Source organism: Falco punctatus (assembly GCF_963210335.1).
Source record: "Falco punctatus genome assembly, chromosome: 14".
In the NCBI taxonomy this organism is placed as follows: domain Eukaryota; kingdom Metazoa; phylum Chordata; class Aves; order Falconiformes; family Falconidae; genus Falco; species Falco punctatus.
In genome coordinates, this window is record NC_137594.1 from 2276620 (window position 1) to 2291900 (window position 15281).

Here is a 15281-nt window from a genome sequence, read left to right on the forward strand (position 1 = left end):
AGCAGCAGCACAGTCATAGGCTTCTGGGTGTATCCCACACCTTTGCACCTTGTCCTTTCGGCCAAACAAGGCCACCCAGCATATGAATAAATATTAATAGGCAAAGCGGCCTGTTTAGCTACAAAGCACAGGCTTGACAGGCTCTTTTTTCACTTTCCCAAGGAGTTCTGTACTAACAATGCACGTCTCCTTCCCGCTACGAGTTGGCAGCAGCACCTGAAAACCCAATTGATCCGTTAACAGCGACATTGCAGATTCCGACATCTCTCATACCACCCACAACACTGGGAGATGCAGATGAACAGCACTGGATCCCAGGGGCTGGTAACTGTAGAAACTGCTCTACCTTATCGTTGGTTGCCCCTTTTCTTCCTCTCTTTAGGTCGGCTGCCTGCCACCACAGCAAGGAACAAAAGAGAAGCAGAGCACTGGGACTGGCATTTCCTGTCTCAGCTAGAAAACAACATTATAAGCATGTCTACTGTATTCAAGCAAGGTTTCCCTCCTGCCACCTCTCCTGCAAGGCTGCAAGAAGCTCTCTATTTGCAAACTCTCTCGCATATCACTGAGTCTAAACCAACAGATCTGTTAACACTTGTTTCTCCACAGAGGAAGAGCAATGCTTGCATGCAAGCGATGACTAGCGGCACTTCTCTTACTTGGACTGCAAGAAACTAAAGCATGTGTTCTGTCATGTAATGTTATATAAAACACAGAGGACACAGGACTGGAAGGGAAAAAAATGCGGGCTACTAAAAATGTCCACAAGCAGCATAGCTTCAAGCAGCACATCGCTAACATGCAGGAGAAAAATCCAGTATTGCCCCCTTCCCTGGTACTACTAAATTAACAACCCTTATTCCAGGTGCACATGCTCTTAGTGGGTATATAGAAGCCCACCTTTAGTCAGAGACCCTCAACATCACGAGGAGGGGCAGCCTAGCATTACGATAACATACATCACACTTAAACAAGTTGTATCCTCCAGAACAGCACGTTTACCCCAAAACTGAGTGTTCAACTAAAAGCTTTATTAATGGACACTGCGAACCACATGCAGCCAATAGCTAAAGAGACTGGAAGTCTTTAAGAACTTATTTCCAAAGTTGCTCTAATTACAATGCATGGGGTCTTACTGCTGAATTTCAAAGGCTACGGCACAATCCCTCCAGGCTTACCATCTGTGCACTGAATTCGGGTAACATGATGCACGTCGCTCCCACCCAGAGAGGACAGAGGAGCTTATTGATCACCCCGTGGACATGATGTAAAGGCAGCACATGCAGAATAACATCCTCCTTCTTCCATTCCCATTTTTCAACCAGTCCTGTGGTCTGCAGAAGAAAACATACAACCCAGCATTAGGGCAGGAGGAAAGACTCTCATTGCTTGGAAAGCCCAAGGTATCTGCACCCCAGATCCCCTGGGCACAGCTGGCGGCAGAAATCCCACACCTCCTGGAATGATGCCTGGGCACAAAAAACCCTTTCCTTTAGGGTTAGCACAAGCAAAATTCCCACCACAACATACAATACAATCTATATAAATAGAAGACACAACTTGTCAGTAGGTGTCTTCATATGCATCAGCAAAGTCCTTCCTCATTACTGAGAAATAGTCAACAGTGATTTTAAGCAAGGCCTACAAAATTATTAGCCTGCTGCTGCACACACAGCATTGGCAGAAATTGTAAGCAAAAAATTAATCTTCCCAGAACTCTGTAGACATAGTTTGGACACCAATGACATTGGGCTTTCAATACCTGTAAGGGATAGTCAATAGGAGCAGAAAATCACTGTCTAATAAAACAGAAAGTAGGCTTTATGTTAGCAAAAAAATATTAGTATATCAAGCTTCTAAAATACTCTGCTATGAAGGCATAATCATCTAAAGTGTTAGACCTCAGGCTTCTGGGTGAACAATGCTCCTCAGAGCCCAGCATTAGCAACTGGAAAGCTTATTTCCAGCCATCTAAAAATAAAAGAAGCATTTGAAGAGTGGAATTTAGTCATGTCATTCACAACCCTCTTCCACAGGGCAGGGAGCAGGTTTTAGGCTTTTTGCAAGACAGCTCAAAAGATGGTGACTGCTCAGGCCACCTCCCAAATCATCAGCATATTTGTAAGGGAACAGATTCTTTGCCCAGTATAGCCAAGCCCTGGCTCTATCCATCAAGGCTTTCATACCACTCCCGACATTGCGGTATCTGAGCACCCAGTAAGCTTTTGGAGGTATCCGTAAGGCACGATGTATTCCCTGCCCTTTTTCCCCTAATGGCATGAGTCTATCAGTTGCAGGCAGTGATAACCAACTGGTGAGGTAGTCAGCAGGCTCATTCAAACTTTTAATTCCTTTTGGCTCAGAGAGCTAATGGATTTTTTGCCTTGGGGATATATAGCTGAATAATGCACAGACTTCACACAGTACTGGGCTGGGCTAAGTTATATTCCTGTTAGGGGCAAAGATTCTTTCCTAGTCACAGTGGAGAAAAGAAAACTGCAAAGAAAGCGGTCTCATTCCTTCTGCTTTCCAGGAAAGCAGGGAGAAGAGTCCATCTGCCTCAGCTACAGCCCAGCAACACCAAAAGGACCAAGTTTAGAGCCTCAAACGCTCTTCTGTGTGTCCATCTTAAAAGTGTTGAGGACTCCCAAGACACAGCCCCACAGCTCCGTGCAGGAATTCGGTTGTGCTAAGGTGTGCTGTGCTTTGGAGTTTGCAGCCCCAAATCACCTCTGAAGGCCAAGACCTCTGTAACTGGAGATTAACTTCGCAGAGAGAAAGCAGCACTCACCACAGCTTGCACATTCTCATGGGTGCTGAGGACACCTTTTGGTCTTCCTGTTGTCCCACTAGTGTAGATTATCATGGCTCCCCTGTCTTTCCATGAGGAGCATGTTGTCAAGGGACCCTCTTCCACTGCTGCATGACTTGTGGATCCATCACTATGAGACCTAAGAAGTGGCAGAACTGGGACCCCCAGCTTCTCCGCACTAGGGGCTATTTTCCCCACATATTCCTCTGCTGCGATGACTAGAGCGCTCTGTGAATCCTGAATCACATACTCCAGTTGTTGTACAGGGTGTTTCTTGTAAAGGGGCACTGCTATGCCCCCGCTCATCCAGGAAGCCCACTGGGCCACCACATATGAGGCATCATTGGGACACAAAAATGAGATCCTCTCTTCCTTCAAGTCCTGGCTGGAGCACTCCAGAGCTCTACAGATCTCCCGGGACAAGCGTAGACTCTGGCTGAGAAGGTCCCTGTAAGTGTGCTCACCATTTTGGTCAATGATGGCGATTCTATCTCCGAAAGCCAAAGCCCTAGAGAAGACAGGGGTAACATCGCTGCTGTAGGTTGCCAACGTGGTTTGCAGACCCCTGTGGGGACAGCCAGCCCTATTCTGCCCACGCAACCCCCATCTGCAACGGTGCAAGTCCCGGACGAGGCATCGAAGGGGCTGGCTCACTTGGGGGAAGAGCAGGGAGACCAGCATCCTGCCAGCACTGCTTGTTTTGAAGTGATTCTGCAGAAAGCAATTATAGGAACAGATAAGTATGTGCAGCAATTACCCAGGTTTATTCCCACAAAGGAAAAGTGGCAGCCTTCATTTGAATAATACCCACTGTATTATTAATGTTTATGATTCAGACTGCTGCATTCCCAGTGTGCTAAGGCCCTGCCTGGATGGAACAGGAAACAGAGACCCTTCCCTAAGTAGTCTCCACATCCCTAAAAAAACAGTCTAACTTTGAGAAATAGTTTTCATTGATCAGTAATCTTAGGACACTAAGTGGTGGCTACCTGAGGTGCCATTCTAACTCAGTGAAACTAGCATTTAAAGAAATTAAATAATTGCCACAGTCCTTAGCTCTCAATTTGCAGTTTCCACCACCTTGGTAAACCATTGCCTTGCTCTGTGCTTCAAGTCAGGCAGCACAGAGCTAGACACAGAAGGTTTAGCCCCATGGAGGACTGTTTCCTGTGTGAGCTTTCCTTCAAGCAACAGCACATCTAAGTTCAGGAAAGTGCCCAAACCCTCCCAACTGATGGGTCATCCATCACAAACCCTGCCTCAGCTCAAAAGCTTTCTTATGTGACAGACCAAGTGGTTAGCAGCTCCCAAACAGCCACAGCCCTGCTCACACCGAGCAGCTGGTTTTCCCAGCAAACAGCAGCAGGGAAGCACAGCCACACACATGCTGACCTGTGGGTTTGGTACCGCACTTCTGAAACTACCAGCCTGGCAGCACCCAGAGCCAGGCAGAGCATCAGGACAAGCTCAGCCGTGGCATCAGGCTTCACCTGGGCAGCCAGAGCTTCATCTGAGCCCAGCCTATCCATCACTCCAGCCATTCTGCTGTAAGCAAGAGCTGTGACATGATGCACAGGGGCATTTCAACAAAGAAAATCTCCAAAAGGGAATGGGGAGGAATACCAATGCCAGTAAAGAATTTACAGGAAGACCATGGGCTGGCACAAACGTTGCCTATTCTGCCATTGTGCTTAGACAGCACGAGGACATTAACCTATCCACTCATGGGAGAAGTTAGCAAAAAAGCTTTTGTGGTGACTGGTGAGAAATAACAGAAGTTTGCTCTTTATCCCTCTTTTTATCATCCCTCTCCCTTTCAAAAGGAAAGGTATATGTAATAGTATTGGACACTACCTGGATCATCTCACAGAAATATCATGGAAAAAGTTAACACACAGCACAAAACCCTTAAGAATATAACGGGGAGACAGAAACCTCAAGGGACTACAGGAACACTTTGCAGAGGAGACCACTGGTACACAAAGACAAGAGGAAGAAGTGATAAACTGAGAGGACAAAGTGATAAATTGAAAGGACTTGAGGAGATGCCTCCAAAGAACCCTACCCCCCTTCTGCACGTAGCATGGATCTCTGGCTGGAAACTCAGCAAGAACAAGCACCCTCTCCATACAGAAACTGACACCAACATGGGAGCACAGAGGAAATCACAGGGCTGTGGCAGAAGAGAAAGGGATTTACTGCACGGCCTATCTAACAGCTGCTATTAAACACCACCACTGAAGTATCCCCCAGAGAGATGCTATGACAAGAGAAGATAGCCGAAGGATGATGACTTCTCACTCTGTAAGAGTGTTCATGACACTTCCTTGACACTGGCAATAATTACTTGATTTAGCACAAAAATTTTTAATAAAAGTCTATTAGTGGTGCAGCTCAACTCCAACAGCCTTCCAGCTCAGCTTCCCACCATGGGGAGGAGCCGAAACAAACAGGATCCAGAAAACTGGCAGCTACACAGGGAAGAGCTGAATACAGCTTAACCCAGCTCAGGCTGCACAGGCAGCAGCGTTTATTTTTGCATAGACATAGCTGCAAGCCCTGCAGTCTCCCATCCACCTTCAGAACATTTTTCCAGCTCAACATTGGCTTTGCATGTATTTTCTTTTGCATACTGACCTCAATTTCTGCTTCTGCAAAAGAAACTTGTGATTTAGTGCGGAAACATCTGGGAGGGAGGGTGAGAGAGGCTTTAAACCCAGAGTGCGGTAACCATGCGCACTCATGACATATAGCATCAGGATGGAAAAAAACCAAAACAGGTCATGACAAAACTTGCATGACATCTTTCCACTTCTCTGTAGAGACTAAAATATAAAAAGGCAACACCACTCATAACCTAAACCAAACCTGCGCCCAAGGCCAGCTCACTGCCGAGATGTTAATGCCCCAGACATTACGAGGGGCATTAATCGGAATCAACCATTTGCCAGGATCATGCAGTGCTCCAGGCCACTGCAGCTAAGTGCACTTGGCACACTCACTGTTCCTCGTACAGCTCTGGAGCAGGTGTTAGCTGCTGCTTCACAACAGCGCCTTCCAAAAATTACATTATCCCCCTTTCGCCACAGCACCAGTCCAGATTTAATGGAACAATAAACAACAGCACCTTTAGCCAGGCCTGCGCATTTATGGACTTCACAGAACTAGTGCTGACTGCGTGTGTGCAGGCTTACAGACACTTGGGTCAGGGTGAAGGCACACCAGGGGCTGTGCCCTTTACGGTGCCCTCTGCTCAGGGATAACTGGTAACACAGAGTCTGGCAGAGCAAACCTAGAGACAAAGTTTGTCCCTGGGAGCCTTGGGCAGAAGACGGTGGCAACGCAGTAGATGGGCCTTTCATGCCCTACCATAGAATCATTTAGATTGGAAAAGACATTTAAGAGCATCAAGCCCAAGTGTTACCCCAGGACTGCCACATCCACCACTAAACCGTGCCTCTCACACCCAGCCTCACATGGCTGAAGCAGGAGGGGAAAACGGCGGGGGGGGGGGGGGGGGGGGGGTCGCCCCAGCTAGAAACCATGAGGCTGAACCGCTCCATCTCTCCCGAGAAGGTCAGGCTTTATTCTTCTTTCACCCCGGGTGGATCTCCCCCCCTCCAGCTCTCTGCCCCTTACCCTACTCACATCCAGCCTCAGAGCTGCAGCAGGACCCCCTCGCCCCACAGATTTCCACGCTACCGCAGGCACATGGGCCTGAGCCCCCTCACACGGGCCGCTGCGAGGCAGGGGGCAGAGCCGAGGCCCCTGCTCGCCCCAAGCACCGCCTGACGGAACGTTTATTGTATTTTAATTAAAAACAGCGTTAATGGCAGCGACACCCACCCTCCCCTCGCCCGGCAAGGCGCCCCTGCCACAGGCCGGCGGGACCCGCAGGGGAGGAGAGCCGGGCACAAGGGCCCCGGCCCGCGGCTCGCACCGGCCCACGGCACCGGCCCACGGCACCGGCCCACGGCACCGGCCCACGGCACCGGCCCACGGGCCCCCTGCCGCCTCCCGCAGCCGCGGCGGGGCCTCACCTGGCGGCGGCACCGCGCCCCGGGACCGCTCCGCCCGCGAACGGGCTCCGGCGGAAACGCGGCCCCGCGGCCCCCGCGTTCCGCGCCCAAACGTTCCACCCCCATCCCGCCCCCGTTTTACGGGGATTTGGACCCAAACCGCCCCCTGGGGGCGGGGCTGGTCGGCGGCCCCCGCTGGCTTGGCAGCGTGCCTCTGATGTCACTGCAGCCCCTGCGGCGTCATCACGGTGGCCTCTGATGTCACGGCGGGTGGCTGTGATGTCATGGAGCTGTGGCTCTGCCGGGGGGGGGTGCCCAAGGAGCTGGATTATGGCATGGCTGAGGGAGGCCTGTGCGGAGCCCGGAGCCATGGGGCCTCCTGCGGGGGACAGATGTCCCGGGGACACAGAGACATCCCGGGACACACAGACATGCCCGGCCATGCGGCCATCCCGGGGACATAGCAGTCACGGTGGTGGCATGCGGCGGCTGAGCTGGGGCTCCCCAGCCATGGCAACACTGCATCCCGCTCCCGCCGCAGCCCCACGGCTGTGTCCAGCACCCAGCCAGGCTGGAGCGAAGCCCCACGCGTGTCCCACGGGAAGGGGCACAGGGCAGCCGGGCAGCACAGACCCCCACCCCGCGGCACCCGGGTTGTTATTTTCGGTCGGTCTGGCTGCAGATTTGCTTTTGTCTCCGCAGCGATGGGGGCTGTGCCGGGCAGCTGGACCCTCTCCCAGCTCACCGGCAAAGCCTGGCACACGGCCGGGGCACCCATGGGTGATGGGCACAGGGCAGCAGCTGTGGTGGGATGAAGCAGGAGTCCCCGCACGGCTTTGCCAGCCTTAGCGCCGGGGATGCTGCTGGTCCAGCCGCGATGCGGGCAGCGGGGCAGCCCCTTGCACAGAGGCATGTGGCCTTTGTGCCATTCAGGCTGCCATGTGCTGGCCCTTCTCTGGTGGCACGTGTCCTGGTGCTGTCCCCTCCCAGACTCCGCAGCCCACTCCTCCACTGGAGCTGTGTTTTTCCGGCTGTGCGCGGCGGTGCATGAAGCGGGGCGGCCGGGGTGACCCCCACCCACCTCCCTCAGGTGCATTTCCACCCAGGGCCGGCGGCCGTCAGCCCAGCCAGGCGCAGCGGAGCTGGGAGCGGAAGCGGGGACAGGAGCCCAGCCTTGGGCAGGGCCCAGCCATGGTGAGGTGCGCACCCCCAGTCCTGTGCTAGCCATGCTGCACCCCATTGCACACCTTCCCAGTATGTACCTCCTTATGGCACAGCTCCCCATTGCACGGCTCCCTTCCATTGCACGTCTTCCCAGTGCACAGCTCCCCATTGCACAGCTCCCTTCCATTGCACATCTTCCCAGTGCACAGCTCCCCATTGCACAGCTCCCTTCCATTGCACGTCTTCCCAGTGCACAGCTCCCCTTGCACGGCTCCCTTCCATTGCACATCTTCCCAGTGCACAGCTCCCCATTGCACAGCTCCCTTCCATTGCACATCTTCCCAGTGCACAGCTCCCCTTGCACGGCTCCCATTGCATGCCTTCCCAGTGCACAGCTCCCCATTGCACAGCTCCCTTCCATTGCACATCTTCCCAGTGCACAGCTCCCCATTGCACGGCTCCCTTCCATTGCACATCTTCCCAGTGCACAGCTCCCCATTGCACGGCTCCCTTCCATTGCACGTCTTTCCAGTGCACAGCTCCCCGTTGCACAGCTCCCATTGCATGCCTTCCCATTGCACAGCTCCCTCCCATTGCGTGTCTTCCTAGTACACAGCTCTCCGTTGCATGGCTCCCTCACTGTTGCACGGTGCCCTGTTGCATGGCTTCCTTCCCATTGCACAGCCCCCCATTGCATGACTCCGTCCCTGTTGTACAGCACCCTCACCATTGCACACCTCCCCATTGCACGGCTGTTGCATGGCTCCCCATTGCACACCCGCCTGTTGCAGAGCTCCCTATTTCATGCCTCCGCAATGCACGGCTGTTGCACAGCTCCCGCCCCATTGCATGCCTCCCCATTGCACACCTCCCCATTGCACGGATCTCTGGTGCAGAGCAGCTGCAGGAGGGACCCAGCAGCTCTGGGCAAGCCCCCAGTGCCAACAGGTGCCCACCTCCCCACCAGAGGGTTCAGGCACCTGGTGCTCATGTGCTGCCCTGCAAAAGTGCCTGGCTTCTGCCACCGCCCGCTCCAGCCCTGCCACCACTGCTTTCATTCTCCTTTTTGCACTTGCCATCTGTCATCAGCCTCCCCTGGTCCCCACAGGCTGCAGGGATTACCGCCACCCCCCCCCCCCCCCCCGTGGGGGTGAGCAGGGGTGCATGCCCGCAGGGGGGTCTCTGATGACAGAGGGGTTCCACTGTCCCTGCAGTTGTCTAGGGGCTGGCAGGGACAAGGTGCATGGAGTGGGGACAGGGCTGTGACAGCCACAGATGCATGTGCCACAGAGGATGTTCCTCTGTGACTACACAGCCCCTCCATGTTGTGCAGGGACCCCTGCCCAGGGCAGGTGATGGGGCCATACTCCCCCCCTGCCCATGGCAGGCTGCCGGGCCAGCTGGCCGCATGTACAGCAGATGTCCACCCCAAGCCACCCTCTGCCGCTCCGTCCCTCGGCACCTGGTGCCCACCGGCCATCTGGAGTCGGCCACGTCCCCAGAGACAATGCTCAGCCCTGGCCACCACAGCACCGGGCCACCACCATCCATCCCAGGGGCTGCCGGGGCCACACGCTGCTCCCCAGGGCCGGGAGGGAGGGAGCTGCCACCCGGCAGTGCCGAGCCAGCCCCAGCCCACACCAGCGCCGGGGGAGTGGGTTATGGTTTATTCAGCAGTGGCGGTGCCATCTCACCCTGTACCGGTGTCTGGCTCCATGGGGAGAGATGCGCGGTGCCCAGCCCCATTCTCCATTGTGGGGACACCGCACCAGGGGGTGGGTCAGTCCAGATGTGCTGTCACAGCTGGGAACAAAACACCCAGTGCCTGTGGCTGCTGCAGAGCAGCCAGGCGCCACAAAAGCTGAGACCCATGTGCAGCGCAGCCCTACCTGCCCATGGACCCCCCTGGCCGTGGGCTCGTGGGGCTGCTGCAATGGTCCCCAGGGCACTTGGATGTCCCCAAGCTGCCACTGTGGTTCCTCACCTCCCTCCCAGCTGGGTAGGAGCCCTACAGCCCATGCCGGTGGGAGGGTTTTCCGCTTGCTCCCCCCGCTGCCTTACACAGCTTGCTGATTAATTATGGATCCAGCAGAAAGCTTTTATTACATTAGAGTTTACTTGTGGCAACATCCGTATTTATTAAAAAAAAAAAAAAAAAAAAAGAAAGTAATTACTCTGGTGGTGTAAACACCGCAAACACCGCTGGGTTACAGGGAGCTCGATGCTCAGGGTGAGCACCGTGGCTGCCGGCAGCTCCAACCCAGTGCTCCATGGTGGGATGGGATGAGGGCACAGGAGGCTGCCACCATGGTGTTGCTTGGAGTGAGGATGGAGCACAGTGAGGGGAGAGCCCATCCATCCCTGCTGGGACACCCCAAGGCCATGGGCATCGTGTCCCCAGCCCCATCCCACTGCAGCCCATAGGAGGGACACAGAGCCAGAGCCCATGCTGGAGTCCCCAGCTGCTGCTGAGGAGGGAGTAGTAAACAAGGTGGAGTGAAATGTTTGATCTCCATCCATCTGCCGGTGCCTAATCTCCCACCCGCAGCCCTTGTCGCCTCCCAGCCCCCCTAATCTGCTCCCTGCTGGCCAGCAGAGGGTCAGAGCTGGGGCTGCTGGCCATGCCCCCTGCCACACACCGCATGGCATCAGCACAAGAGGGAGGCGGCCGTGTTACGGGAGCCCAGCTAGCAGGGCCATATGGTGGGAGAAACCAGATTAACTGTCCCAGTTTCAGGGTTTAACCCCTGTGCTGCTGCTGCAGTGGCGGGAGGGCACGAGCCAGGGGACAGGGTCCTGCTCCGTCCCCCTGTGCCTGCATCCCGTCCAGCATAAGCATCCTCTGCCAGAGCCGCTGCCTACACCGGGGAGGCAGGGAACGGGTCTGTCCCCAGGAGCTGGCATGGGACAGGATTGCCATCGGGACTCCCGGGGGATGGGAGCAGCTTGGAGACGCTCGGCGTGAAGTGGAGCCGTAAGTGCCTCCTGCGTCACGTGGCGAGGATAAGTGCAAAATGGGCCTATTATGATAATTGCGCGAAATTATGATTGATGGAGATTAGCTGCTTATTTGAGGAAATGGCAGGCACACGTGTGACACAGGCAGGCCAGGGGACGACCACCGGGGGACAGGGGCACGGGCAGAGGGGCACGCTGGGATGGCTTCTGGGGCTTTTGCTATGGCATGGACTGTCACTGCCATCCCGGGAGCTGCCGCATCCCCAGCTGGTGGCTCTCAGGCTGGGACATGTCACTGCATAGGGACACCAGGTGCTGCATGGCAGGATGGGGATGCACAGCCCCATCCTGCCCCATGGAAGGCACCTGGCATCTCCTGCCAACCCCATTAAAGGCATCCCTGATTAGCAGGTAAACCTGTTAAACGGTGATGGCAGGCAGGTCTCTGTGTGCCGGTACCTTGACCCGGTGCTCCGGGTGCTCTGCCCCACCAGGCTGTGCCACGGGGCTGTGCCGTGGGGATGGGAACAGGGCAATGGGGCAGCCCCAGCACACCTGCAGCTCTCAATAAATGTGGCTTTCAGTAAACGACTCATTTTGGATGAAGTTGAGCAGGGTGCTGGGAAGCTTGGGGTTGGCAATCCATCCCCGGCCTCCTGCCTGGCCATCCCCACCGGTGTCCCTCGATCTCAGGGACCCTCCTGGGGTATTGGCACTGGGAGCACTTGGGCTGCAGTGGATGCTCAAGCCACACTCCTGTTTCTCCCTTCAAAAAGACATTGAGACCAGGAATTTGGGAAAGAAAAGCTGGAGATGCAGGGATGACTGCAATGCCAATGGCTGGCCAGGACGGAGCCATGGCATGACTGCACTGCTGGGGCCAGGATTTTGGCATCGGCTGGGCACACGGCTGGAGGGCACCCCAAAACCACCCACCCATCACCAGAAGTCCCTCCTCCACTCTCCCCTTCCCAATTTCCCGGGCCTCCCTACGCGGCAGACGGATGCTGGGTAAGAGGTGTGTCTGCGGGAGCCGTGCTCGCCATGCAGCATCGCCGAGCGGGTCTGCGTCGGCGCTTGCCATCCCCGGGATGGGCTCTCCCAGCTGGGCTGGGGGCACAAGTGGAGACAGACGGGTCTGAGCCTCTCCACATGATGCCAGCACCATGGCCAGGCTCCTGTGTCCTCCGCCGAGGGACGAGGACATCACCCAGGTGGCCACGGCGAAGGGAAGGGGTCCCCGGTGGGTCCCCCACCACCGGGCACGGTGAAGCCAGCTCCTCTCTGCTGTTTTCCCCTTTTCCTCCCCCCTTGTTTGGCTTTTGGCAGCGGAGCCACCGCGGCGGCTGGGGCACACGGTGCCGGGGAAGGTCTGCCAAGCGTCGGCAGCCCCCCGCAGCCCCCCGGCCCCCCGTGCCAAGGCTGGTGGCTGGCAGAAGGGCTGCCTGCGCCTGGCGGGGCTCTGTCAGCTGCGGGAGGATCCCTGTGCCGCGCTCGCTGCCAATTTCCCTGTGAGCTGGCACCACAGGCAGCTCCGGAGGCACCGGCGGAGAAGGCTTGGGAGGACGGATTGTGAAAGGGAGAGAGAAAAAAAAAAAAAAAAATGGACACATGCCATCGCTGGAGCGGCGAGGCTGCTGCTGCCAAAACGCCAGCAGGCAGCACGGGGCCAAAACCCGCTGCGGCAGAGAGGAGGGTCTGGCAGCCCATCCCAGCGCGGGACACATGGAGGACGGGCAGCGCGGCAGAGGCACGGCGTGGCCGAGGCAGGACGGGTAGCAGACAGTGGAGCCGGAGAGGAGAGAGGTATTTGCCTTCGTTTTAAAGGCTGCGTGCGTGCAGGTGTCTGCTGCTGGGGCTGCGCATCCCGGCTGGCTCAGCCCTGTGCAGGCTGCCCATGGCCTCCCTGGCCGTCCCACCGCTCTCCTGCCTGCGGCCTGCCCCGTGGCTCTGGCAGCCCTTCGCTGCCTGCAGCCGCTGCCTGGCACGGGCAGGCGAGGGCTCCGGGTGCCGGCTGGGCTCGGCCGGTGGCTGCAAAGGCGGATTTACCATGCCCTGGCCGTGCACGCAGGGGCCGGTGAGGGAGGTTGCGGCTTTGTCTGGCTGGGCTTTGTCTGTCGGCGGCGGCGGGGCCGGGAGCTGCGCAGGCAGCGGGCAGGGGCGGCCGTGGCGGAGCAGGGACAGTGCGAGCCGAAGTCCTGCTGCAGGCAGGGCTGGCACGTGGGAGCCATCCCCTGCTGCCAAACCGGGGCTACCGCGGAGCCCAGCCTGGGGACGAGGGAGCGGTGTGGCCGGGCGAGAAGAGAGAAAGGGAGGGTGGGCAGAGAGCTCTCCGCACCCACTGCCATGCTGAGGAGGAGGAGGAGGAGGAGGGAAGGGGAGGATTGCAGGACACCAGGGAGAGGTGTCGGGAAGCTCACGGTCCCAGAGCCACAAACAGCGTGATGCTCGAGGGGCCGTGGCCACGGGGTGCTGGGTGCAGAGGCTGGGGTTGCAGGTGGGTGTCACGGGCTGTGGGTGTGGGTGTGTGTTGGGAGCCCTGGGGAGGGGGCTGAGGGGCGCAGGGCAGAGCTGCAGTCCAGCAGCACCGATGCTGCCGCGTGCTGGTCCGGGTCAGTGAGCGTGGTGCCTGCCCCGTGGTGCAGGAGCAACGTCAGAGCTAGCAGCAGATGCCAGTGTGCTGGGAACGCCGTGGCTTCACAGCTCTGCTGGCACCCACACGAAGGCAAAGGGCTCCAACCAGGCCCCCAAGCACCAAACCTGGCTGGCACCGGGGGACGGGGCCAGCACTGGGGGAAGGAGCCGACACTGGAGGGAAACAGAGATGTTGCCAATGCCAAGCCCCTGCACCACCCAAATTCCTGCCTGCTGCTCTGCGGCCCTGAAGGACCTGGGCTGTGGCCAGCAGCACCCCTGTGCCCAGGGATGTCCTCTCTGCACCAACACCACCAGGACAAACCTCCCTCAGGGTCCTTGATGCCAGCACCCATTTGCCTGCAGGAGCCAGGGCAGGGCCCCTAGCATCCAGCTCTGAGAGCATCGGCATCTCCGTGGGGGGGATGTGGAGTGAGTCAAGAGGAGCCATCCTGTCCCACCCCATGCTTAAGCATCGCTGACTGGGTTGGTCTGTGCCTGGCCACCCCGCAGCCAGCCCGTGCATTACACCTCCAGAGTGGAGGAGCAGCTCTGCCCATCCCTGCATTGGATATTGGGATTAAACACAGCACCCTGCTTGCAAGGGACAGACCATGCTGCAGCCAGGTCCCCAGAATGTCCCATGGAGAAGGATCAGAAAAGGTCCATCCAGCAGCCGGACGGCACTGCCGCAGCCCCTCCACCGCCCGCAGCCTCCCAGGGCTGCTGTTCACGGGAGGACGAAGCCCTGCGCCCGCCCTGTGCTGCCTGTCGCAGGGCCTGGGGGGGCAGGAACGCTCCCTGTGTCGCGGGATGCTCCCCCCATCTCCCCCTCTCCCTCATTTTCCTCCATATTTCACAGTTCCTGCTTCCTGCACAAGGCAGGGGTCTCCAGGGACTCCAGCCAGATGTTCTCTGCAGCACACCACATTGCTTTCCTAATGAAATATTCATGGAGCCTCTCCGCCTTTTGCCATGAAAGACTTCTGCAGCTCCCAGCCATGGAAACGCTGTGCAGGCAGCATTCCTGCAAAGCCGCCCGCCCCGGGCTTCTGGCCTCCCGCTTCCCGCTTCCCGCTCGGCACCTTCCGCCACTTCCTTCCTCTTCCTCCTGCCGTAGGCAGTGCCGGAGCGGGGCCTCGTCCCTCTCACCTCGTGCTGAGCCATCACCGCCGGCACAGCCAGCGCCAGGTTCTGGGGACATGGGTGACCCTACATGGCCATCACACTCCTGAGCCTGGCTGTGGCTGCAGGGGGTGGCGGGTGGGTGCACACCCCAGTATGGCATGCGACCCCCCCCTCACCCAGCCCCTCCGAAACAGCCCCGGGAGTCACACTCTAGCATGGTGTGCGACCCCCCCTTAGCCCACCCTCCCCGCCAAACGGCCCCGGGGGCAGCGGAGGCCCCGCACAGCCCCCAGTGCTGCCGCCGGCTCCCAGCCAGCCCACAGCATTAGCGATGCTGTGCACTATAATCCAATTAGGTTGTTTATGCAAACAATCAGGTTTTATGTTTCGGTAAAAAGCTTAAATAACCTTAATCAAAGCGAAAGACCTGAAATTATCGCCAGCAGGGGCTGTGGTTTGCTGGGTGGCAGGCAGGATGCGCTGCCCGGCTCGTAGCACCCTGCCCAGCTTGTGCCCACTGCCAGTAGCCCTGGGACCTCCCAGGGGAGGCTCAGCACCAAGGACCA

The 15281-nt window shown here is 57.4% G+C and overlaps 1 protein-coding gene across 8 annotated transcripts in view; it reads right to left on the reverse strand.

The window, feature by feature from the left end:
- ACSF3 (acyl-CoA synthetase family member 3) overlaps positions 1–8207 on the reverse strand; it is a 68165-nt gene extending 59958 nt beyond the window's left edge. For 3 of the 8 annotated variants that reach the window (XR_013923658.1, XM_080364878.1, XM_080364879.1), the window contains exons 1-3: positions 6853–8207; positions 2792–3523; positions 1179–1334 (exon numbers count right to left, since the gene is read on the reverse strand). Coding sequence is in view for 7 of the 8 variants with exons in the window: in XM_080364878.1 (XP_080221004.1) it covers positions 1179–1334; positions 2792–3523; positions 6853–6957 (993 nt within the window). In the remaining variant the exon portion in view is untranslated. Of the gene's footprint in view, positions 1–1178; positions 1335–2791; positions 3524–5389; positions 6318–6460; positions 6637–6658; positions 6773–6852 lie in introns of those variants that run through there. The other 5 variants (XM_080364877.1, XM_080364880.1, XM_080364881.1 and 2 more) reach the window with 5 other exon arrangements.
- Positions 8208–15281: the final 7074 nt, after the last annotated feature.